Consider the following 25591-nt stretch of genomic DNA (forward strand, 5'->3'; position numbering starts at 1 on the left):
ACATACAGTGCAGTTACCAACCCAGTACCAGATGCTTCTAGAACCCTGGCTTAAGGCCAAGGACTGGGACGTTAGGACGAGAGAAGACAAGTCTTCTGGGCTTCAGGAGAAATGAGAAATCATCACCAACATCTCCAAGCTGAAGTGGGGCAGCGAGAAGCAGTGTCAGTGGAAAAGCAGCGTTTAACTCCCTGCTTCCCAGCACTCTTCTTTAGTTACCAGGCAGGCTGCCACCTGGAGCTTCAAAGCCAGGGAGCAGCCCTCTCTCTCCCCAGCCCATTCAATTTCACATTCCTGTCTCCTTTCATTCGTAGTTTAAGTAACTAACTAGAATCATACCTCAAGCAGCAGCAAGAGTGTAATTCTTGAAGCTTACGGAGTCCAAGGAATTGGCAGATATAGTGAGAAAGCAAGCGTGAGCACAAATGCACAACCACCCGTGAGTTGGTGCCGCACAGAGTGCAGCAGGGAGCACACGCAGCAGGCAGTACCTTGTACTCCAGCTGACCCGTGGGCTGCAGGTTCTGCCTGGGCAGCACGTTGTGCATGAAGTTCACGTTCGGGGTCACCTGCAGGAACGGAGCCTGAGGAGTGACACGAGGGAAGCCAGGCAGGAGCTTCTGCAGATCTTCCATGACTTCCGTCCTGTGCAATCATATTTACAGACAGGTGACTTAGCAATGATGCAAAGGGAACACCCATGGGCTCAGCGCGCTCAGCTTCCCTTCACAAAAAAGCTTTTTACTCCACTGGAAAGTGGTCACAGAAAGCAGCCAGGCCACTTTTCAGTTTTCATTTATCTTTTTTTTTCCCCTCCAGGTTGAGCTTGTTCCAGCACTTGCTCTTTGTATTAACCTTGAAAGCACTTACCACAAAGACTTCAGCTAGGACATGACAGCAGTGCAGCTTAGGCGAAAAATTGGCTTGCACAATAGTCAACACAGCTATAAGCTTACACAGAGCTAATCAGCAAGAAGAGAAGAATCTCATCCTCAGCTCAAATGCTAACCAAGTTGTTCAATGGGACTAGGATATTTTTAATATTTCATACACTTAAAAAGACACTATGGCTGAAGAGACACCTTGAATTTCTTTCCCCATCTAGCAAAAATTGAGTTTGCAGGAGTAACTCCAAGCCACTCACAGTAGGAGCAGAAAACCAAAGGTTTGAAACCAGCTACAATACAGATACATGCATCCATCACCACCTGGTCTGGCTAGAGTAAAGCTGAGGTCTGGAATCAACGGGCATTTTGTAAGGTGTATCTCTCAGCCTGGTAAACTGGAGACCATTGCCAACCTAAAAGGTATCAACTCTTCTAATACAACAGAGCCTAGAAGTTCCCTTAAGGCAGTAACCTCTGATCTGCCAACGTAACACACGAATAAATCTGTGACATCTCAGAAGGACCAAAGTCACATTCCAGGAGTAAACCTTTACAACAGACACACTCACCATTAATAAGAGATCACAGAAACCTAGAAATAAATAGCCCCAAAGTCTAGCTAAGAAAGGGTTTACAAGTAGGGAGAATGCCCTTAATCCTCCATCAAGGAGGTAGAGTCCAGTACTAACCGTGGGTCAGCTACTCCAACCGTGTGCCTTCTCATCGAGAGGTAACGGACCAGAGCCTCAGGTGATGGCTCTTCCCCTTCATCGCTGTCCAAGTTCATCGTTCCATCAGTCTGGGCAGAAAAAATATCGGAGATGTTGAAACATAACGTGAGGGTCAATCAATCAAAAGGCTTCAGTGCAAGCCTGGGAAAAGAACTTGCAGCGGTCATCGTGGGGAGTACCTCACCTCCACAATCTGGTTTTCAGGATTGATGAGCTGGACTTGTGGCACGTTGATGCTCATGGTATTGCCTGCCTGCTCTGTCTGCTGAGCAGAGGGATCAAGATCAGAAGACATGAAGGTAGCATCTCTTACAACTCCTTTACAAACACCACTAGATTAACACCAAAGATCAGACCTAACCACTTGGGAACAGAGAGATTATGGCACCCTAAGTATACAAAAAGATCTCAGACAAGGAAGATTTTGACACTCGTCAGAAGGAGGATGCTTACAAGGAAGTTCAGGTTTAGCAGGTGAGGTTTAGAAGGCCAGCCTTCTAGGACTGGAAGAACGTAATACAAGCAGGACCTACCTGGATGTTAGCAGAGGTGGGGAAGGTCATGGTCCGTGGTATACTTGGAGATGGTGCAATGCGCAGATTCTTGTGTCTCTTCAGACGGTCGCACAGCAAGCTGTAGATTGCACTGTAGTGATCATAAGCATCAGCTCTCAATGACTAAAAGAAAAGGAGAAAGTGGTCAATCGCTTTCTGTCAAGCAATGAAATAAGCTACATACTGCGCTGAAGTTGCTCAGTTACCAGACGTGATAAACAGCACAGACATTTGCTCTCCGACCAGAAGAGGCAGCACAGAACTACCAGCTGTGGTGTTACCTGAATTGTGCGTTCCTTGTCCAGCCCCATTTCTGCCATTGCTAGCAGCACATCCTCGTTCAGTGGCTCCATCTGCCTCTCAGTCTTCAGGTGCTGACACTCTGCTATCAGCTGCAAGAGCACAGACGCAGACTTCAGTGCTTACGTTCCCAAAGGCACACGGATGAGTCATAATGCTCTACAGCACCAATTCACCAGGCTGCAAGCTGCCGTGAGCTTTGAAGGCTGACGGTACAGTAATTCAAAGGGGGAAGAAAATATAAAAGCATACAGAGCTGAAGGCTGATGTGGAAAGCAAGACAAGAGGGACACAAAGTAGAAAGGCAGTACGCCGGCACTTGGAACAAGAGTTCCCAAGCAGCTGAAACACACTCTGTGGCACTACTTGCCCAGAGTCTATTTGCAGTCCTATGTGCACTGAGCAAACCCCATTCGCGCACCAGCTCGCTTCAGCTTCTCACCCTGTCAAACTCTGCATCAGCCTCTCCAAGCTTCATCCACTTGTGTTTGCAGATCTGCTCCATTGAGAGCCGCTTACTTGGGTCCAAGACCAGCATGTGGCGGATCAGATGTTCACATTCTGCAAGAGAACAGAGCTGTGAGTAACTCACAGCGAGGGGCACAACTTCCGCAGGCGGCAGCCTTGTGCTGCAAGGGCAAAAGGGAAAAAAAGGCCAAGTCTTTCTTTCAGAAGAACATGCTTTTCCGTAGGAAGTCATACACAACAAAAATACTGCTTCTCCTCCTGCACTTCGTACCCGTTCAGTCCTCAGTGCGCCACTTGCTGCAGACATTTGATGCTACCTGCAGGCAACTGTTGGGACAAGGAACACGGCCCCTTCCAGACAGAACCAAAGGCTGATGCTCGAAGTTAACGGGGCCACATTTGACACTGAATACCCACAGCCCTCTGGCTAAGCACTGGTCTAAGTCGGGTGACACAGGAATGAAAGTCTCTCTCAAGACACCTCAATAGCTGCTGCCACCCTGACACGGGAGCATCTCCTGTTTTCAAGCTACCAAGGGCAACGGTGGCACTGGCTCCCAGCGCCGAGCTTCCAGCGCTACCGCAGCTCCTACGGGTGAGAACATCCTCAGTCAAGGAATATTTTCAATGGTCTTCCAAAACTGATCTGAAACTACCTTTGGAGCAAAGTTTTCCTGCCGATACAGCTGTATATCAGTACGCCCCTTTCACACTTCCGAAATCTCACGTAGGATTTCCCCATGCTAGGGAGGAGGCTGGCCAGGCCACGGTGCCCTTGTGCTGTTTGCCAGCGCCCCTAGGTGGCACGCTGTCACCCTGTCCCTGCCCGCCTTGCTGGCATGGGCCGGGGACCCAACTGGCTCTTTGGGGTTGAAGAACAAACCACAGCAGCCATGGCTCAGGCTGCCAGCATGGTGCTCCTAAGGCTTACTGCAGGCACACCCGTGTGTGGCACCACCACTTGAGCCAAGCTTGGAGCGTGCAAGTGTGGTGAGACGTTCAGCTTGGAACCAGAAAAGCGGGCCTTCAACCCCCATTTCCACTTAAAGGTACCATAAAATACGAGCTGCTCTTAAGCAAAGCTGGTTTTACCTGAGAATTAATCACACTTTTCAGAGACAGGATTTATTACTTAAGTATTCCAAAACACTTTTGCAGAAACAGGACATGGACATTCACTTGCGGTGGGGCTATTGCTGGAAATTAATGTGCCATAATGCTGTAAAAAGCCTCGTCTAAAGCAGATATAGTGAAAGCCTCCATATTCCTACATCACTAGTCCATTTTTAGCTTTCACACTTCCCAGAATTTAGTAAGTGTATCTTTGCTAACGTTTTGCTATAGTCTGCAATTATGTATACAAGAAAGCAGATTATTTTTAGGTAAGAATATTTGGGCTTCTAAATTCTAGATTCAGAACTCATTTTAGCTTCTCTTACAAACTGCTATCCAGCAGATAAGGTTTCTGGCACATCCCTCACCCACCACACAAATCAAATGGTTTATTAAAATTTAAGTGTTTCAAGGGGTCTGTGAGCAGAGATGTGACCAGAGCCCTGCCCGGCGCTGCGGGCAGACTGCGGAGCGTGTGTGTGCCTCACCTGTGGACATGAAAAATGGAATGCGAAACTTCCCGCTGAGCACCCTTGCGCGCAGATTCTGCAGCGTGCTCCCGTCGAAGGGCAGAGCGCCGCAGACCAGCACGTACAGCACCACACCGAGACTCTGCATCCAAACCCAAGGTCACGTCAGCAACAGAGGGAGAGACCGAGAGAGGTTGTGGTTAATAGCAGTAAACGTTGTTTAAATAAAATAGAAAACAAGAAAGAGCAAATCCTTGGAAAGGACCTCGTGATGTCTCAGTCCCCAGCCAGCCTCATTTCTCTCCTTCAGGCTTAATTTAGACTTTCTTCCAAGCCTCAGAAGCCAATGGCTAACCCAGCCGACAGCCCAAGCCTGCCCACGGCAGCCCTGCACCACCACGGTGCCTGCGTACCCGGATCAACGCAGCGTCAGCAGGCTGAGCACCGCTGCGATGGCAAGAATCAAAACCAAACAGAGCAAAACCAAAATCAAAGTAAAAGAGAAGGAGGTTCACCGCATACCCAAATGTCAACCTTTGGCCCATCGTATTCCTTTCCTTCAAAGAGCTCTGGAGCGGCATAGGGAGGACTTCCACACCAGGTTTTAAGCAGCTGGCCAGGTGTGAAGATGTTACTGAATCCAAAATCTGAAAGAGTAACGAGAGCTGGTTAGTGGAGTATGATCCACCTCAACCGTCACGAACAAATGGTACCGAAATAATTCGCTGTGTCTAGTAAAGTCCCACAGAATCCCACAATGGATAACTGATATTCAGACACCAGAAAAATAAAGAGTGCAAAAGAGGCACCTGGAACAGTGTGCAAATTTCTTTCCTCCATACGGAGAGAACAGACAACCAAATATCAACAGCTGCTTGTCCACTTCATACGAAAACTCGCCCCATTTAAACAACCTGCTGCAAAATACCCCAGCTTGGGCCTGCTCCACACACTCTAACTATACTGCATTTCTTTAAGAACACAGATCTGAAGCTTGCTCTCCACTTTTCAGACACGTGATTTCCGAGCTGGAGTCAATAAATAGCCATCAGACCAGCCAGGGATGCTCTAAGTCGGGTGAAGGGTTTGGAATGAGGTTCCCGACTTATATTCGAGGGACCACACACACGTCTGTGTGTTAATTTCCAACCTTCAGCTCTCTGATGACAAGTTTCACAACTTCAGTAGAATCAGGGCAGCTGCCAGCAAAGACAGAACGCATACAAAGGGGAAAAACATGCAATTTTTAAAATTTATTTTCCAGAAAGCACCACATGAACTGAAATCTTCAGTTGCGGTAGGCATCTCTACAAACCTAGTCAAATCCTTCACCCACAGCAAAGAATAAATCCTGAACGACAAGTTAAAAGAAAGGTCTTAACTTTATGGGCAGTCAACCATCAGCTTACGTGGGCACTAACGGCATTCCCTAATTAATCTGCCGCCCCTGAATACAGCTGAGAGCTGCGCTAGAGAGAGTAAAGGAACAGATGTCTGGGTTTAAGAGAAGTGAGCTTTTTCTTATAAAATAAAAGGAATCCCCACTAACCATTTCTTTTTTTCTTTTCCTTTTTTTTTTTTTTTTTTGACTCATTTGATCAAAAGCAAACCCAGAGTGAGAGAGAGGGTTCCAGGTCCCATGACAGGGTGTCCTTGGGAGCAATTCCTATCAGGAGCGGCACCGCAGCAGTTATTTGCAAATGGCTTTGCCTATTTTTCTGCTAGACTTGTGCCAGCAGGAAGGTGAGTGACATTAATGCACGTGGACAGGGACCCCCAGCCACAAGGACATTTTTCACAGCATTTGCACGAGCAGCAGATCCTCCCGGCAGGCCTGGGCGAGAAATGCTGGAAAAACCAAAGGCAGCCAGAAATACGCAGTTTGCAAATTCAAACCGATTAAACAAAAAAACATCGTGGAAAAATAGACAGTATGGCTGCGGAAAGTAAAACTTTTAGGAAGAGCTTCATTTTAATTTTTACTCCATCGCTGTTCCCAACTGCAGCGCATCTGGGATAACGCGAGCTGACCCGGCCTACCTGTCACCGGAGCATGAGATCCCAAAGTTCTCCAGGAGAATTTGACTGAAAATGCAGATTTTAATACAGGCATGCAAATGGCAAAAAATATTTGACATGCAAAACACAAGTTTTTCCCCCTTATTTTGTGAAAGAAATAAACATTCATCTTGAACATCCCCCTTAATTTTATCTGCCTATTTCTCCTTACAGTCTTTGTCCCTGCTTCAGAAGCTGAGGAGCTCAGCATGCGCCCTTCAGCCACCAGTGAAGGTTTGGTTTCCTAGACCATGTAAAACTGCAAGTTTGACCCGGAACGTTTGCAGTTACCCCGCTGAAAGGGAACCAGGCGTCAGCTTTTGGACAGAACCCCCCAGCCCTTGGCAGCAGTGCCCGGAGCTTCCCCCCAGCTCCCGAGCCAGCAAACCCAGCTGGCTTCCCACGAACACCCTGACCAGCCACTTGGTGCTCCTGCGTACAACCTCCGCTGCCTCGCAGGATTTCCGTGACCTGATTTCAGGGGACTGGGCTCTTCTCCTTCAAAGAGCTGCAGCACTCAGCAAACCACCTCGGCGCAGCTCGGCACAGCAGGGTGCAGCTCGCACAACCGTTTGAGCTGCATTTTGGGAACCACCTGCATCGCTGAAGCAGCAAACATGTCACGTTGTCTTCCCAAGCCCGTGGCTGTACAGAAACGTTAAGAGGTCCGGCAGGCCTGCAGCTCTTCGGAGCCGCCAGCACGCTGCCCAGGGACGGGACAGGACGGGAACTGGTATTATGCTGCTCTAGAATTTAGAGATGGGAACTGCACAGATGCAACGGGCAAAAGTTTCGCCGAAAGAAAAATGTTTGTACCTGTGTAAGCGCCAGCACAGGGAAAAAAACTGCACGGGGAAAGCAGAAAGGGCGGACGCTGCAAACTGCTCGAGCAGCAGCCCCTGGCACCACCAGCACTCACCCACTGCTGCCCTGGCTGCGGGATGGAAAGCCTGCGGCTGGAGGGGGCTGCAGCTTCCCCCCATGCTCCGGGGCTCACGCAGAGCCAGCAGGGTCACTTACATAGAGCTCTAGGCTGGAATCCCTCTTCTAGAGGCCACCGGTGCTTAAGGAACTGAGGCCAAGCATGGGGAAAGGAGACTTGAAAAGCTCCCCTTGCCCACCAAGTCAGTGGGGGGAATTTGAAACTCCAAAGCAACAGGAAAAAAAAACCACACAAAAAGCTAAAGCAAAAAAAACCCCAATGCCCCATGATTGAAATACATTTTCTTAAATACTACAGCTCATCCCAGCCCAAGGAAAGACACGTAAATCCAATTCACCAGGGAGCAACCAGGTCCCATTCCACAAACAGCCGCAAAGGGAAAGGGGAGTTTTTGAAGGACAAACTAAAACTCAGGATGCTGCCATACAGGGAAAATACCTCAAAACCCTCTCTCTGCACTACGAAGAAGTGGGTCCAGTCGTCCAGTCCCTCATGCTTCGCCAGAGCAGAGCTTCAGGGAGCTGACGTTAGGCTGTACAACGGGGACTTCTATCCTCCGAAGGCGAAGGAGCGAGCAGGCTCTTGCAAATGAATGCAAAGCAATGCATAGATCGGATTCCTGCCTGAAATCATACCCCAGGAAGGCCTGCGTGTTTAGCAATAATCGCAACTCCTGGCTGAACCCTCGGACTGGGAGCACGAGCGAGCACAGTGCCAGCAGCTACTGACTCAGCCTGGGAGAAGGTACGCGGGGAAAAGGCATCCATGGGAAAAATGAGAACCAGGGTAACAGCACTTGTACCTTACTGCTCGGGGAAAAACGGTATGGTTACGGTCAACAAAAAAGCGCACTTGTAGTTACCGCCAAGTGGAAATAGCAGCATTAACCCACTTCTAATTGCAAGTGTTCATTACTGAACTCACACCAAGTAACGCAAAGCTGCAAATGCAGGTCAGAAAGACCAACAGAAGTGCTAGAAAATCTGCACTGGTGGCGAGCTGAAAGGTAAAACTCCAACAGCTGCTGGAATTATGCAAGCTGCTAAAGATTTTACATCTGCGTATCAGAACCACATGGCTCTAGTCCCACAGTTGTGCTCCGGGTGCTTGAGGTGATACGCTGGCTCCCTGCAGGCTCTCTGGATTCCTGCTACTCGACAGAAAACAAGCGACCAGGATTTGCCAAATGGAGCCTTCAGAAGGCACGCTCGGGGCTCAGCTGATGGAAGCTACGGACGTATTAAGTGCATTAGGGAAGAGGTTTGAGTTAGGCAGCGTAACAGGCTTGGCAGCGAAGGTTTTGCTGCTCCTTCGCCCTGTCTGACAGGGCTCTGAGCACGCCTGCACTATTTATCCTGGGAGGTCCAGAGTGAAAGCGATCAGTTGCTATTGCTTTTCTTTTTTTTTTTCTCCTGAAACAATGGAAGAACTGGTGTCAAGTTGTAATTGATGAGTTATAGGGACCAAACTTAATACTCGGAAAATCCTATACCATAAATCAGCTTTTCCAGGCTACTTTTCAAATCACTGCTACAGCCTCCTGCCAAGTAAAACACTACCATCACCAGGGTGGGAAATACCTTCTGGAGGCTGTGCTGGGAACAGCCTTGGAAGGAAAATAGTTTCCACCTCCCCTAGATAAAGAGTCTCCACAAGTTTCAGACATTCAATGAGCTTGTCAGTGTGCTCGCGGACATTTCTTTAAGAAACCCAGCTGCACTCCAGTTTCTTCCTGGGTTAATTTTCAAGTTTTTCTTCTCTCCAGTTTGCCAGGACCCCTCCCCTCCACACACACACGGGTTAGATTGTACCCCTTGAACACATGATGGCCCCAAATCGTCAGCGCATCTGCCTGCACAAAACAGACACCAGCAAGTGCTGCCCAAAAAGACTTCCCGTGCAACCCCTCCGGTAGGAGCTCTGCCTCTCATTGCGCGGTATGGTGGCTTCCAGCAGGCAATGGCTGTTGCCTCCTTCAGCATGGAAGCTCTTACCCAACGTAGGAAACGAGTCTTGCTGCCTGGCAAAACCAAGCCATTTTCTCCACGCTGTCAGTGTGTTTCTCTTCAGCGACTGTAGGCAGCCCAGCCCTGGGAAGCGTGCGCTCTCAGGCTGTCAGCTGGCCAAGAGAGGCACTCGCAGTGCAAGGCAGCACAGATTTTGCTTAAAACATAGGAAACGTTAGAAACCACGCAAGTACTTAACAGCGACACGCCTCTTGCTCAGCTTCTGCTCCCAGAACAGCGAAGCACAGGTTAGCGTCCCTGCACCGAAACAAAGCAGGACGGGGCTATCAAGTGGGCAGGGGAAGATTCATAGAAATCCTTCGCTCCTTTCCCTTCCCTCCCATTCTTTCCTCACAAAGCGAGGATGAAAAAAAAACACACAGTAATAAAGGAAAAATCATGAGAGATACTACTGTGTGTGTGTTCCATACCATGATTTAAGTTTCCATAAGCTAAAATCTGAGGTTCAAAAAGGAAGGTGAGGAACCTCCTGATAGATATAAACAAGACTTTTCAGGAAATAAATACGTACATCTTGAGATATAAGCTCCCTGAAGAGTTTAAGTTAATGCATCGGTATTAACATTGCTCTCAGACTGAAGAGTTTTGTAGCAAGTTAGTCTTAGGCACTTTTTTTGATTCAAGTTACAAACCCTTGTAAAAGCTGACAAGCTCTCCAGAGAAGCCTGTTAAGACGGGGAGGAGATAAAGCGCTTTCCAAAAAACACTCTGGTATGCATTAGGCTATAGCAGAATTAAATGGTAGGTATTGGCTGTTCCAGAGCAAAAGCCCATGAAATGAGATGACGAGGGCAGTATTAAATCCTCGTTTCAATCCGGTAGTACATAATCCAACAAAGCGAAACGAAGTCTGGGTAGTACACCACAGAGCTCAACAGCCCAGGCTCGTTCCTCATGTACAAGAGGAACACAGGCACGCAGACGCGGGAGGTCAGCACACAAACTGCCCCAGGTGCAAGCTCTCTGGAGGGGCAGTTAGTAGCAGAAGAAACCTACTGTCCAGCAAAACACCGGGAACAGACTGAAAGGGCCTGGTTTTTACTAACTTCAGCTTCTGCCCCTGCGATGAATAAAATACCGAAAGCACTGGGGCTATTCGCTTGCCCTGTCAGAGTAAGATAGTGAAATTATTCCAAGACTGCTTTTCCTCTTTCACTTATATACCAAAAATTGTCATCTGTAGTTTTCCCTTCTTTTTCTCTCACCTGGTCTGACCTGCTTCGAAGAAATCCTGAACTGGCAGCAGGACTCAGAACAAGGCCAATTTCTTTATTCTTTGCCTTGCCCGTTACCCAGTGTATTGGAACCCTGCAATATCTATAGCTGCATATTTGCCTACGAAGCCAAGCCAGCATTTTTTTTTCTTTGGTTTTATTTTGCACTACTTGAAGGGAGGTATAAATCTCCTGGCTACAACCTGCCAGTTTCAGCTCCGGGCAGCAGGCCACACAGAAATCCAAAGCTTCCTTTAGCTGCACTGCGTTTCCTCCTTTCTGAATACCTGGAAGCAGCCAATGCCTACATTTATTAACTTCTGAAAGCAGCTGCCTTCCTCCCACACCGCCAGTCTTAGCTCACCTGCTATTTTGATGTTGAGGTTAGCATCCAGAAGTAGGTTTTCTGCCTTGAGATCTCTGTGAACGATATTACGACAGTGGCAGAAGTTGACAGCGGCCACTATTTGTTTGAACTTTCTCCGAGCTTCCTTCTCCGCCATGCGTCCGTGGGCCACCAGGTGATCTGTGGGGGACAGAGCGAAGGAAGACGGTTAGTCACACCCCACAGGGAGCACCCTGGGCGAGAGCCAGCCTAAATACTCCTCACACACACAGGCTCCCATTATAACGCTGCAGCTCAGTACCAAAGCAGCTTCAGGAGCTTTTTTTTTTAATTTTACTTCTGCAACGCAACAAAGAAAATTGTCCCACACACTCAAAATATGTGCAGGTATTCCCAGTTTCTGGGTATTTGCTACTGTTTTGGTGCAAAAGTGTATTTGTAATATTCAATACGCTTTAGTATAAAACTGGAGCTTACTTCTGTAAGGAAATCTGGATGCTCTGAAGTACTTTGCTGAAGTTATGCTCTCACTCAAAGGCAGGGCCTGTGGCCAGAGAGGCTTCCTTTGGAAGCTACCATTGCAAACAGGGACAGAAAGAGTCTCCAGCTGACCCGGAGATCACACAGGGAGGTATCCAACAGCAAGCAGACTTCAATCAATCCACTTAAAACATGAAAGCGCCAGACTTGCAAAAGCCACTGATCATACTAGCCGGTAAGTTAGGTAAACAGGGAGGAGACAGGCAGTAAAACATGTCAGAAAGGAAGCGAAAACACCTCGAGCCTCATCACAAGAGGCGACCAAACTCTACCAGGGAAAGTGTACAAGCCAAAGGAACTGGCAGTGAGTTAGGAAACAATTATTGCCCTTTCTTACTATCTACCATGTAAGCAAATCTGGTTAAATCTGATATTGCACGATAGAAGGTATGGCTAGGAATAGTGGTTTCCAAGTTCATGAAGTTGAAGACATTGCTACAGAAGGAACAGGAGAAACCTGTGAAGTGCTCTGGAGAGCCCGCAGCAACCACACGCCCCGGCCCCCACGTGGGACCAGGAGCTGGAGAAACTCGGGAAGAGCTTCCCAAAGCCAGGCCACAGCCAGCGACCCAGCGCAACGATGCTCCCAGAACAAACCGAAGACAAAACGCAAGGAATGGATGCCCAGTGTTATCTCCTCGCCCACTTCAAGGGAGCACTGCTCCTCGGATTGGTCACTGCTGACCTCAGCCAACTTCCAGCCCGAAATAGGCTGAAGAGATTCGTTTCACTCCACAAACTCCATTTAAACTGGAGGGCTCGATAAAGATATCTGCTCTTGAAAATAATAAAAATAAATCACTTCTGAAGGTTTCTCATCGGGTGGCTGTATTCTTCCCAGCCACCCATTAATTAAAATACCTGCGACATAATTGACTTGCAGTAAATACTAATTACCGAGACATGAAAGCAGGTCTGCCTGCTTCTGACTGAACGGCAACCTGCTCCTCCACGTCTCACTGCGGACGTTGTGCAACAGAGCGAAGGTGTTTCTCAAAAACTCGTCAATCACATTTCATTCACTGGATAAACTTACTCCATGGGCAAATCCGAACCGGGCTGGGGAAGGGCACCCAACACCAATTCCAATGCAACTCTTAGTAAATTCTGCTATTACTAGCAAGTGAATTACATCATCCAGTCCCGAATTATCTCATCCAGTCCCGCCGCGTTTCACTAAGCCCTTCCCAGGGCCATGCACCTTTCACTCAGAAGGGCCGTGGCAGTGATGAGCAGAGCTAAGGGCCCGCTCCAACGCGAGCATCGCTGCTGATTAACAGAGAGCAGCCCGGCTCCTGAACGAGCCGAGGTCATTCACATTTTGAATGCTCTCGAATCTGGGAACGCAGCCTGCGGATGTAGTAAGCGCTCTTAAACCAAGAGCAAAGTTCCAATCTCTCAACGTTTCTGAAAACATTTAAAGAGTTCCTCCTGCAGGCAAGAAATCAAATCCAGCTACTGCAGCAGGCACGTTTCTACGAGGCTCTCAGAAGCTTCTTTTACCCAGCCCAGGCTCAAACACAAACTGAAAACACTCCAGAAGCACAGAAGTACACAATTTGGGTCACTCGGACACACTTCACAGCCCAGGAAGGAAAAGACTTTGACGCTCCTACTTCAGCACTGATACGTAGCGAAGAGCCAAGCCGGGTTCTCACGAACTGCTGATGGACAGCCCTGCAGGGAGGGCTGTCCAAACCCCTCTGCTCCTGGCCCCGCTGCGGATCTCACTCTGCCGCCGGCTCCCCCTTCCCCGTGGCTCCGGGCCCGGCCTCGCGGGGACACAGGGATGGGGCTGCTCGGTCCCACGGCCTTCAGGCACACACTCAGGCAGAAAATGCTGCTTCCCCTTCCTTTAGTCGTGCTCAGGCTGCAAAAAACTCTTTTAGGTTAGGAGTGAAATTTCACATTTATCGAAGAGATGGGGAGCGAAGGCCCGTCCCCGCGCCCCGCACGTAGGCGCAGCACTTGGAGAAGGCTGACATTTCTGCACAAGCTCCAGAGGAAGGGTAGGAACAATGAAGCTACAGAATGCTCCACATACCACCAAGGGCAACTGTATGCCAAAATTAACTATTGCGAGCTTAGTCTGCATAAACCTCTCCTGCAGAGAGGCTCCGGCGATGACCCAGCTGGGCAGCCAGCACGCCGATCCCCAGCACGCCGCCTCCAGAAGCGCAGATTCTTGCCTCTGGGTCCTGTGTGCACCAAATGCCTCTGCCAGTGTGCTCTTCTGGATCCCAGAGTGCACGGAGTTGCTTCTTGGAGTGTTTTCCATACAATAAGCAACACATGATTTCATTTCACATCCCTTAAAAACAGCAGTTGTTCTCCTGACTCACATGAAGAGCCTGATACTACTCTGCATTAAAAAAAAAGTGGTTAAAGCCGATGGTGAAGAAAGCATGCTTTTTGACTAAGAGACAGGGCTGATACACAAATTCCACTTCTAACCCCTAGACAGACTCCCTGCACTTTTAGTTGCTTACTGTCTGGAAAGCAAATGCCACCTAGGCTTCGCGTCTCCGCTGTGGGGTGGATTAAGTCGAATTTGCAGAGTAATTGGTGACCTTGCGATCTCAGAAGCAGTCCGACCTTCTCACGATGGCGCTGTTTTGTTTGGTGTCTGCCCAGGTCACAAGAAAAGCTCCTGCCAAGCTGTCGGGAGGGAACACTGAGGCAGGCCGGAGGCAGATGCAGCAGTGCCTGCCTCCCCGTCGCAGCGCCCACCAAGCACAGCGCCCTTCTGCTGACCAGCCACACGCCCGTGCTTTGGTCTGCCAATTATTTGGGACTGCAGATTATTTACAGTATTCGTAGTAAGCAGCTAAAAACTAAACACACTTTCAGACTGTTGTTTGACCTCCACTAAGAAGGACACTCGAGAGATGTGGCACAAAGAGCATCCTCTGTTTAGGAGGAGACATTTATTTGTTCATGGTGCCAAATCACCAGCCCAGCCACACGCAAAACATGCGCAGGGACAGAACTAACAGTTTACATTTTGCTGCTTAAGTCCCCAGCGAAAACAAGTCTTCTCCCTGATCCCCGTGCACTGCTATGCAAACAGTGAATTACCAGAGCGTTTCCAGTAACAGACGAATCAAAGACACGGCGCAGCCTGCCCACCGAAGGAGCTACCGGCCGTGCCACAGCTTTCCTCTTACTGGAAATTCAGCTGGGGAACGTGCGAAGCTCTCTCAGGTGCTAACCGAGGAAACCTGCAAAGCTCAGACCGACGAGGGACAGGAAGGCAAGCACCCAGCCCTGACTGGCATACTGCAACAGCAGCCATTTAGAGACGCCGCCGTCCCGTCGGCTACAAATTCCATCCTGGTTACTGCCTAGGGAACATTTACAGCTGCAAGGGACAGCTTACGCCTTCCGCGGGCTCTTAAAGCCTCAAAGGGAAACAGCTTAGATTTGCCTCAGACAAACTTGCAGCTCACAGCGCTGTAATGATGTAACTCAGGTTATAGGAGGCACCCAGCCCTACATCCAGTGTGCAACACACACAAAGCCGTGGTCAGCGTGCCCCTCGCGCGCGCACACACACACACGCACACACACCCCTTTTGCAGCTCGGCACTCGTGCAGACATTGAAACACAACCAAGAAAGGGATGAACGACTGAGTACAAGCATGTTTAATACAGAGGACTCCCCCCGTGGCCAGAAATAGGGGTAGATAATACAAGGAAACTTGAGGTTTTTATTCATGTACCCGTGCCCTGGTGCAAGTTTTGGATGCTCCATGAGGGTGCAAGGGGACATTGTTCTGGTTTGTGGGCCACACAGTGAGGAGCCGAGCTTGAGAGCTCTTCAGGTTGTGCACATAGTACCTCTCCAAGCCGGTCTGAGATACTGACGGGAGTTAAAGTCACTTTAACACGGAGTAAAACCTCCCTCACCAAAAGACACCACTTGGCCCTCCCCTGTCGGTGACTGCACTGCACGCACGCCCAGCAGCTACCCCTGCAGCAAGCCCAGCGATTCCCAGCAGGCCTCCCAGACAAGGCACAGATACTGAGGAGAAGAAATACACAAGCAAATGTTATCCTCAGTAAGCAGCAAGCCCCAGCATCCATCCAGCAGGCAACACTACAGAGGAGCACGAGCAGGCCCGAGGCCGGCCCGCGCTGCAGCGCGATCTCTGCCGACACCACGAGGACGTGAGGTCCTTCAGTGCTGGGGATGCCAACAACGGCAAGGAAACGTTTCCCAAATGGGTTGCTGCTTCCTCCCAGCAAATTGCTTCCTCTGTTAGAACAAAGTATTAATGGCTACGCAGGAAACCCTGATTACAAAAAGCTGAAACTTGGGTTTTCCTCTCTCTGCTCTAACTCCGAGGGCTCGCCGGGCCTCGCGCAGTGCCTGAAATGCAAAAAACACCCTACGAGGGCACAGCCTCCCGGCCACGGACCTGAAAAACATCATGGCCATTGAGCAACTGGCAGTGCTTGAGCTATCCGCTCCCAGCTCTGAACGAGGATAAAATGTTGGGCAGTAAAATGGAAATTAGCCATTCTAATGAGCTGAATTTACTACGGCACAAAATATTTCAGAAAGCAATTAGATTTTCACTTCAAATCATGTAGAGGGCTATTTTTGTAACCAAGAGAATTCATTCCAAGTTTGTATATGAGCTTGCACATAGTTCTGGATTTATAAAAAGATGAATTGTCTCTGCCAAATTCAACAAAAGAGGGAGAAAAAGTAAAAAGGAATTCATACTTTTCTGCAGCGATCCACATACAAGTGAAGTCTCATAACCACCAGCAGTGTCTAATAAACATTCAAATGACTTTACTGCAATTATGGCTTGCTGCACAACATAAGATGAGTTTCACAAGCCCTCAGAATTGCTCAGCATCCAGCACCAAGATTAATGTTTTAGTAAACAACTGGAAAACTCAGCTGGATTAAGTCAGTTTTGTTTTTTTAACCAGGCAATCCACAATTCCCAAGCATCGGCCACTGCTCGCTTCTTCCTTCAGCTGTCACCTTCCCAAAGAAGCAGCTGAACAACACGGACGATGCTGAGAAGGAAGCACGACAGCCATCTACAAAGGTACTAAAGAGCTGCCATTAGATTCTTGCAGTTGTGCTGCACAGATACTGCTTTTCCTTTAAGGACTAGCTTCCGTGGTCAGAAAGCTCAGCCAAAACCTCGTTAGCAGACAATGGAGTTTAAAATGGATGTATCCACTATATGCTAAGATAACATCAGATTAACAAAAAAAGAAAATACATGGGTTTGAGAACGAAATACTACAGAACTGCAGGACAGCCTTTTTTTTTGAAAGCTAACACGTGCCAACATTCGAGCTACAGCCGACAAGTTTCAGAGGACTTGCTGTGAAGCAAAGCGCTCGGTACCATGTTTTTTAAAATTTAACTGGTTGCTACTTCAACATATTTAATCCCAAAGTCAGCATAAAAGAGGAGCAGCACCACCTGTCAATGAAACCTGAAGAAGAAACAGAGGTTATGGAAGTTATTTTTCCATCAAGTATCATTTATTTCTTTACCCCTCTTGTCAATGGAAAGTTCTCAGCCTGAAGGGCATCTCTCAACTGAAACAAGAGAGCGTGGCAGCTATTTTCAGTTTACTGTAGTTAACCAAGTACATTATCTGATTGAAGAATGCAATAAATGTACTTACCAAATATTTCCCCTCCGCTAGCGTACTCCGTCACTAGATAAATCATCCTCTCCGTCTCCATAACCTGGACACAAGGACAGAAAAGTGACAGGTAAGGAGACTGTTTCTTTTTGCACGAGGCAAACTAATGGAATTTTTTTATTCCTCCTATAACGCATGTAGCTGCTTTCATCACATCAAAACCGTGACCTTCCTATGGTTTATAGAGCAATGCAGAGAAAGGGATTGGAACTGGGAAAAGTAAGAATCAAAAAGCAAGTTTTAAATACTAAAGCTGTAGCTAAACACAGCACTTCACCTGTACCTTCCTCCTCCTTGGGTTCCCTTCCCTTTAGTGTCTGCTCCCTGCTCTCGTCTTGCCCCAGAAGCCCGGGAGAGCTCCCAGGGCTGCTGCCACCAAACCAGTTCACCTTTCTCATTAAGCAGTCTCTTCCAGGCACTGAAACAACTAACACACTTTTGCCAAAGCAGAGAATACCCGCTCAACTGGGAAGTGACTTCCAAAGGAGCCAAGACCTACCAGAAGTGAAGCAGAGCTAGAGCTTTGCCTCTGGGAGCCCGCAGGTAGCAACCCCTCACGTTTTAAGAGCCTGTCAGGACTCCGGAGACGCAGAGCTTCAGCGTGCAAAGGCCAGGGGTTAGATGTCATTTCTTTAGAGGGCCATGTGGATCTACTGCACAGGAGAGAAAAGTGCTTGGAAGGAAGGAAGATAAGCGGCGGGGCAGCTGCTTTCCTGCGGCAGAGCAGAGCTCCGGGTGCAGGCACCAGACGGGCAGGGAGAACAGGGACGAGGCGGGAGTGAAGGGCTTGGAGACCTGGTGAGGGCACGCGGGGCAGAACTGAGCTGGAGAGAAACCGAGAAGAGATCCAAGGGCTGAGCTTCAGAAGGGACCCCCTAAGCGAAGAGCCCCACAGCCCTGCCACGTCCCGAGGAAGGGAAGAAAGAGACCAGGCAGAGAGGAACGGGCGAGAAGAGCAGCGGGGCCCAGATCAGGGCTCAAGGGCGTCCAGCAGCCGGTGAGCGCAGCCCTGCCAGCCCTCGGGGCTCGTGCAGCCCAAAAGGACCCCGGGGGTCTCAAACGATCCCTATTAGCACCTGGAACTGGCAAAAAAAGCATATTGCAAGGCACTATACGCTAAAGACAAGGAAGCAGCACATAATGCCCGTCTTCAGCCACTGGGCCGTATGCTGGTAAGGGTGGCTCTGAGGGCTGTTCTGTGAGCGGATTATAAGATCCGCCTGCGGGCAAGCTCACACTGGCAGTGTTTTTCGAAGCTTTGTGTTGTTTATTTAACGAGCTTCACAGCTTTGTCAGGGGGAAAACATCACATTGCTTCACTACCAGGGCCTCGAGCCTCTGGTACCGGGCACAACAGGTGAATTTCAGCTGGGCTGTTTGCACAAGCACGGAAACATTTGGGTTTGTTTTGGCTTTTGTCAGTGCCTGTTTCAAAGACAAGTGAAAGTTCGCCTTTCAGCTGGGATGGACTATTACCTCAACAGAGAGGCTCCCTACTTGGAGCCCTACGCTGCCTGTTCTCACCACGAGTTAGGAGTCAAACGCGTCGGCTTCGCATTTACAAGCACACGGCTGGCCTGGGCAGCAGCAGCTGCTTCAACTGCTGCTCTGCTGTTACTGCGAGTGCTCGGACAGGAGCGTAACGGAGACAAACCCCAGTTCTGCTCAGATGTCCCAGGGCACGGCGTACTGCTCCCACGCACGGTAACGCCACGTGTCCAGAGAACTCCTAGGGGGTGGGTTTGGGGTTTTTGTCATTGCTGTTTTAATAGCACAGAGCTGTTCTGAGACAAGCAGAATCTCTTAGGACTATTATTTCCTTTTTCTCCTTTTCCACTTACACAGTTCAAGTACTGTAAGTTCAAAGAAACACGGTTTTTAAACTCGAATTCCTGATGAAAAACTCTGAATTCCCAACTCCAGGTTTCAGTAGTTTTTATTTAAAAACAAAATGCCACAGAAAGTACCCTTAGAGAACACCCAGATGAAATACGATCCATAGCAGGAACTCTCTTCTCAACTTAGCAAAGCCAAGCCACTACTGTCACTTGTTCAGTACCCTATCAAAAGCTTTAGATGGGACAAAATTTTTTTTTTTTTTGAAAAAAGGCACGAAGGAATCAGTTTGCAAAGAAGCATTCCCTAAGTACCTTAAAATGTCGAAATTCTGTAGTAGCCATCTCACTTTTGGCTGTTTGGCCAGAAGAGGTAAACATTAACCTTTCTCAGGTCAACTCAATTTTAACTCTTTGGAGTCAAAACAATTGCTTACGTCTATCAAGCACAGATCAGAAGCAGCCTGGTCTTGAACAGACAAGAGCTGATTCTAGGAAATGGCAACTTCCACTGAGGGTTATTTAACTTCTCCCTTAAAACGCATACGTCAGTATCACATTGCAGAAGGAAATAACCCCAGCATATTTCCCCCCGAATTTCAAGTTTTCACATTCCAATTCCGTGACTGCGAGCCCTCTGGCAGCTGTATTGCTGCATCGAGTGGGGTGGCAGTCCTGCACGCACCAGGCAGGGCTCTGGTAAGGAGCCTTTGTCCCCCAGCTTCCAGAAATGGGATCATAAGCAGAGGGAAGTTTGTACAGAGCTCTCAAGCACTCATTGGTTGTAAGTCACTGTGAGCCCTTGAATCAAGAAGGTTCAGGGAGGGAATCTTTCATCAACAGCTTCCAAAATAGCATTTAGCGTTTCACCAAGGTGTTGGTCTCCTTTATTTCTATGCCCCTATCACTCTGCTCGCCTCTGGCCTGTTGCAACTTCCTTGCTGCTCTGTTTGACCACGCAATCAGAGGGGCACCACCAAAAATGTGCGTAAAAAGCATCATACGTGGATTCTGCTTGATGTTGTTTGCAGAGTGAAAATGCCAAACAAGTAAAAAGTCTGCAAACAACATTAAAAAAAAACACAACAAAAGCAGCTGCGCCATTGCTATTGATCACCTTCCAAGAAAGCAGAGAACAGCCCAGCAAGTCCTCAGAACCAGAGGGCAATTGCGCAAGGAGCGGAGAGCAAGGGAGCAGCACGCTTTCCGTCCTGCAGGCAGATGGACTTACTCTCTCCTTTAAATCGAGAAGGGGAGCCCACATCCGGTTTCAACTGGGAAACTGGAAAGCACACAATAGCCATAAACAAATGGCAGGGGGCCAGCCCACAGCGGAAGTGTGATCTCCCAGAAGAGAGAAGGATTAGCCACACTTTTTGCCCACCCCCCTCTAATCGAAGCACTTTGAGACCTTGAAAACAAAGGACTTGAGAACTGGAGGGACAATTCTACAGAACACTGCTACATGGTGTACAGCTGCAGTGCAGAGGGATGGAAAAGCCACCAGAAAGCTCCTACCTGATATAACCTGATGATATGTGGGTGGCAAAGCATCTTCATGATCTGAACTTCTCTGAATATCTTCTTCAGATTCTCCTCATCCAGCTGCGTCTTATCAATTATCTTGATAGCAACCTAGCAGAAAGGAAAAAGAGAACGAGGTTATTTACCCAATCACTTATTTAGAAAAGCATTTTTAAAAACAAATGCTGCACATAAGAACCGCCTGTGCTAAACACTGTAGGAGAACAGAATATCTAGTCCGTGCCTCAGAGAGCCTGGGATCTCCGAGCAGCCTACCAAATCCAGACAGCTTGCCATAAATTGGGCAGGAAGAAGCTTTGTTTCCTAATTGTCAGCGTGGTTTCCCTGCAGTGGGCACCTCATTAAGGGCGCAGTGCTGCAGCAGGCTGCGGGACATTTAAGCTGTTGCCCATTACCGCAGCACTGCCTGTTCACAGAGGCACCCAATGCTGTGCTGAAAAGCAAATTATTTCTAAACTCATGGATATATTGCAAGCAAGTCCAAGCGTTTGTTCAGTTTATTCGAGTCTCCTAGATCGTGCCAGTTCAGCCTTGCCGCAGCCGTGTTAACTTACCACTGAAGACGTGCCCCAGCAGCCTGAAAGCTGCAATTCCTCAGCACGACGAAGGGGCACGGAGCAGCTGGGGAGCTTGCCAGCGAGCCTCACAGCGCAGGAACAGCTCTCAGTGACCGAGATTTGGAGGCAAGTGGAACCAGGAACCAGACTTCACAAGCCCGGGAGCCCCTCGAGCAAAGGGCAGAAGGAATCCACCACGAATTCCTCCCGACACCAAGTCAGACACCGCCAGCCGTGCTCCAATCTCCCCTCGGCACCAGAGGGGAACGGAGCTGGCTGAGAGCCCCAGATGTCCTCTTACGGTGACCCGTTTCCTACTTCTCCTCAGTTACGTCGGTGAGGAGCTGCTACAGACCTCTGTCAGAGGCTCTCCCGTTACCAACCCGCGCATCCAACCGTAATGGATTTATAATGGACTTCGGCTGGGTCACACAAATCGACAGCTAGGGTATTTCTGATAAATTACATTATCCAGACGTGTATTATGAGCCCAAGTACAAGAGCAAGGCGTTTCTCGGAAGGAAGGGACAAGCCTGCAGGAGCCTCACCTGTGAAAAGCCCCAGGGACGAGGCCGTTAGAGCTTCTCAGAGATGTGGAGGTGGGGACGGGAGGCACCGAAGGCTGGGAAGGAGAAAAGGCACCAGAGCCCGGCCTCCAGCATTAGCCACAGTGCCTCGCTTACTGTGACACGGCTGAGAAATCAGCAGCGATGGTAGGGGCTGGGTGCACGGCAGGCATCTAACAATCCTATTTATTTGTACAATTTTAAACCAGAAGTGCTCTCTAACACTACGCTGAGATCAGTTAAACAAGCCTAAGTGCTTCCAGTCAGCCGCTCTCCCGGACGTCCCAGCCTCGGCCAATTCCTCCCTCGCCTCGGCTGGAGGCTCCCTCCCCGGGGCTCACGGGCACCCCGGGTCCCTATAAATAAGTGAAGGTTTGCCCAACGCACGCAGATAAGAGCGGAGGAACCTCTTCCAGGAGGCCTGGCATAGCGGGGAGGAGAGGCAGCTCCAGCCCGCGGGACCCCTCGCCAGGCAGGAGGCCGAGGGAGAAGGCTGCTCCCAGCGGCAGGGGAAAGCCCTAGAAGCCACCCGGTGCTGCAGAGCCGGGGCCGCTGCGGGCAGGCTGCTCTCGGCAAACATTCGCACTGCCGCTCCTAAAGCACGTGTCAGCCTTGGATTAAGTCCCTTCCTCCCCACCAGCCGACGTCAGTGCAAGACAGCAGCCGTGGCACGCCAGCCTAGCTCCAGATCCGTGGGCTGAATTAACAGCCACCAGCAAGTTTTCTCGTTCGGAGGCTGGGCTATACCTGGGAAAAGAGCCACTCTTACACGTTCCCCTGGTTGCTTTCCTAAAGCACGATTTACAAAGCTTCTGCCAAGGAAGGCCGCAGGATCATGCAAAGACACGCGGAAGGGCATGCAAAGCAGCGCTGCGGCGAGGAACGCTGCTGAGGCACAGCCAGCAGGGTTGGACACGAGCTCGGAGCCCGGCTACAGAAAGGCCCGGCTCTAACAGACACCAGCGTTGGCTGGGGACGAGGACACGTGCTTTGCACAGAGGCACGCCATGCTCAAGGTGCGTATGGGACACGTGCTCACTGCTGGGGAAGGAGGGGAAGCCACTAAACCCCAGCCGGTACCCGACGGCCGGTGCAGCACGCGCTGCTGTTCCTTGCGGAGGGAGAGGAAGGGGTGCCAGGGGAGGGAAGAAGTCGCAGGTTCTTCCAGCCTTGATTCCACCAGCAAGACCGTCCCCGTCTGCAGGCACCGACACACGCCCCGCAGCAGCCGTGCTGCGAGAAGCGACGGTGCTGACCGAACTGCCTCGCCAGCGGCCGCTCACTGCGGGAGCGCGAGGCCCCGAAGCATCACCCGAAAAAAGAATTACACCTGAAGTCCCTCCTGATCAAAACCCGTACCCAAGCGCTATTTTCCCTCTGGAACAAGACGCTGCTAGCGAAGGGCAGGATGTGAGACTGGGCCAGCCTGCAGGAGCGGCACCACATGCACCTGGAACCTCCCCAAAGCCCGAGGGAACAGCCCTGACCTTCAAAAGGGCCGCGGGTGCTGGTGGCAGGGGAAAGCCCGAGCACAAAGGGACAAGCACGGGGTCCCCGGGAGCGCCCGCTGGCAGCACCAAGGCCCTGCAGCCCTGGGATGACGGCAGGAGCCGGGCGAAGGAGCCCCACGCACGTCCTTGAGCCAGCTGGTGTCAGCCCTGCAGGCAGCCACCAAAGCCCGTGACGCTTCCCTGCGACAAAGCCCACGAGCAAAGCCAAACGGTGCTCTCATAGGCAGGGCACTATGGGCAGGGGGAAGTATGTTCCCTTCAGATCATCTTTAGATCCTGAAGAACCTGAATCACGTGAAAATTAAACATTTTATAACATTTTTTTTTTTGCCAGGAGGATAACTGCCCTGCATGTAAGCAGAAGAGAGCAGAACCCCGGAGAGGCACCAGGCGCAAGCGGCCGTTTCCTCCACTTGAAACGCTTGGAGCAGAGGAATAATTCGGACTTGAAGTCACGGAGCGTGCTTACTGCAGCACGAACAGAAGCTGTAAGGCAGCCAGCTCTGGCGTTCAGCGTTAGGAGGAGCTGGCAGGAGCAGGGCGAGAGCCAAGACCCAAGGTGAAACGGCAAAGCCAGCCCCCACAACAGCTCTGCCGAGCGGCAGCGATCAGCAGGCGATGGTGTTCAAGGACAAAGCTCACGGGTCGGCTGGAAAGCTTCCTAGAGGGGGCTTGGAAAACACTCGCTGCACGCTTTTCACCGAGGACTTTCCTCGTACGAACAAGCTTTTGTAAAGCTTAGACCAGTAATATTAAAAGAAACAAAAGTAAGAGCTTCCTCAAAGAGCGAAGCCAAGATGTCTACCCAGAGACATGAGTCATTTTCAGGCACAAATATTTAAATGAAAATCCTCAGGTCTGGAGTGCTCCTAAGTTCCTTACTCCTTTCCCAGCTGCGTATTTGCTCTAAGGAAATCTCATTTCCCAGCTTAATTGTGTGACTCGAGTTGACACTTTTGGCCAAGTTCAAGGAATGTGGAGAATTTGACGGAATGTAACGCTGTCAGTGAGTCCAGACAAAGCAGAAGAACCGAATTTCTCTGCTTTTCTCCCCGGTAACGCAGGGCGCAGAGAACCGTGCTGCCATCCTGCACGGCACCCTGCCACGCGTGGCACCCGGTACGGGTGGTGTCTTCAGCCTCCGCGAGGCACAAAACGCCCGAGTCCGTGGCACAGGAACACAAGCACCAGCCCGAAGATGTCTTCTGACAAAGGCTCCTGCTTCGAGATCAAACGGGCGGCCCTTGAGCAACCCAAAATCCAGCCTCAGAAGCCGAAGGAGGAGAGCGCTGGCGTTTCTGGAGGAGTTCCTTCGAGATGCGTTCATTCAGTTCAGGTGCCTCCAGCGACGGACAGAATATAAAAGGTAAAAGTCTCCTGAAGGAGCCTGGGGAAACCACCTAGCGCTCCAGTTTCAGGAAATTCAGAGCTTCCTCGCGAGGGTGGAAGTAGGAAATCCCCTCGGAGCGCCCCGCGGCAGGCAGAGCGCAGGGAGTTTCAGGGGTGGGGGCTCACCGGGCCCGGCAGAGCAGCTCCCTTCGGTTTGTCGCAGAGGTTCCGGATTGCCTTTTTTCCAGGGGGAAGGAGTGGTTTAAAGGCTTTCCAAAACAGACCAAGTTTCTCCATTTCTGCGTCTCCCAGCTGGCTCATGTTCCCACTCCCTTGAAAGATGATTCAGGATTTCAACACAGAGAAGCCTGGCTTCAGTGCTCCGGGCGCTTCAGCCAGACTGACTTCACGAAAACCCGGCCGTGGGGAAACAGCCGCAGTGAATCCTGCTCTGAGCGAGGGTTTTCCTGCCGCTGGGAAAGCGAGCCCCGTCTGAACGCACCCTACCAGGGAAGAGCTCTTCTTGCAGGGGCCCAGCAGCTTGCCCGAGGCAGCTTGGCCCCGCTGAGGATGAAGATAACCCTGCCGTGGGTTAACCAGCCCCGAAGCAGGGCTGCAAGTTCCCTCCGCAGCGCCGGCACTTCGTGCTGTGCAATGCAAACGTTCAAGGGGGTGGTTAACCAGTTCCTCCATACAGCTTTTCTTTGGGTTCTGCGTCCTTTTGCTGGTGCTCCCTTACCAGCCCGACCGCCCCGCTGGGGAGCTGCCTGCTCTCGGATCCTGGCTGACCCTCCTCGGATGCCCCACGGCTGCTGCGCTGCCCTAGGCCAGTGGGATCCTGGCTGGCAGCAAGTGAAGGTTTTGCCCCAGTAACCTTTACTTGGCGAGGCTCCAGCTCCTCAGGAACCAAAC

General features: G+C 50.2%; 1 protein-coding gene across 4 annotated transcripts in view; it reads right to left on the reverse strand.

Annotated features, from left to right (window-relative positions):
• SIK3 (SIK family kinase 3) overlaps nt 1-25591 on the reverse strand; it is an 85106-nt gene that overhangs the window by 19647 nt on the left and 39868 nt on the right. For 2 of the 4 annotated variants that reach the window (XM_040534115.1, XM_040534114.1), the window contains exons 2-12: nt 20690-20806; nt 17316-17379; nt 11130-11291; nt 5046-5170; nt 4542-4665; nt 2915-3033; nt 2454-2564; nt 2152-2295; nt 1803-1883; nt 1577-1686; nt 492-645 (exon numbers count right to left, since the gene is read on the reverse strand). In XM_040534115.1, the coding sequence (XP_040390049.1) occupies nt 492-645; nt 1577-1686; nt 1803-1883; nt 2152-2295; nt 2454-2564; nt 2915-3033; nt 4542-4665; nt 5046-5170; nt 11130-11291; nt 17316-17379; nt 20690-20731 (1236 nt within the window). In that variant the 5' untranslated portion in view covers nt 20732-20806. The remainder of the gene's footprint in view (nt 1-491; nt 646-1576; nt 1687-1802; nt 1884-2151; nt 2296-2453; nt 2565-2914; nt 3034-4541; nt 4666-5045; nt 5171-11129; nt 11292-17315; nt 17380-20689; nt 20807-25591) is intronic. The other 2 variants (XM_040534118.1, XM_040534117.1) reach the window with 1 other exon arrangement.

Source organism: Cygnus olor, chromosome 22 (assembly GCF_009769625.2).
Source record: "Cygnus olor isolate bCygOlo1 chromosome 22, bCygOlo1.pri.v2, whole genome shotgun sequence".
Classification (NCBI taxonomy): Eukaryota; Metazoa; Chordata; class Aves; order Anseriformes; family Anatidae; genus Cygnus; species Cygnus olor.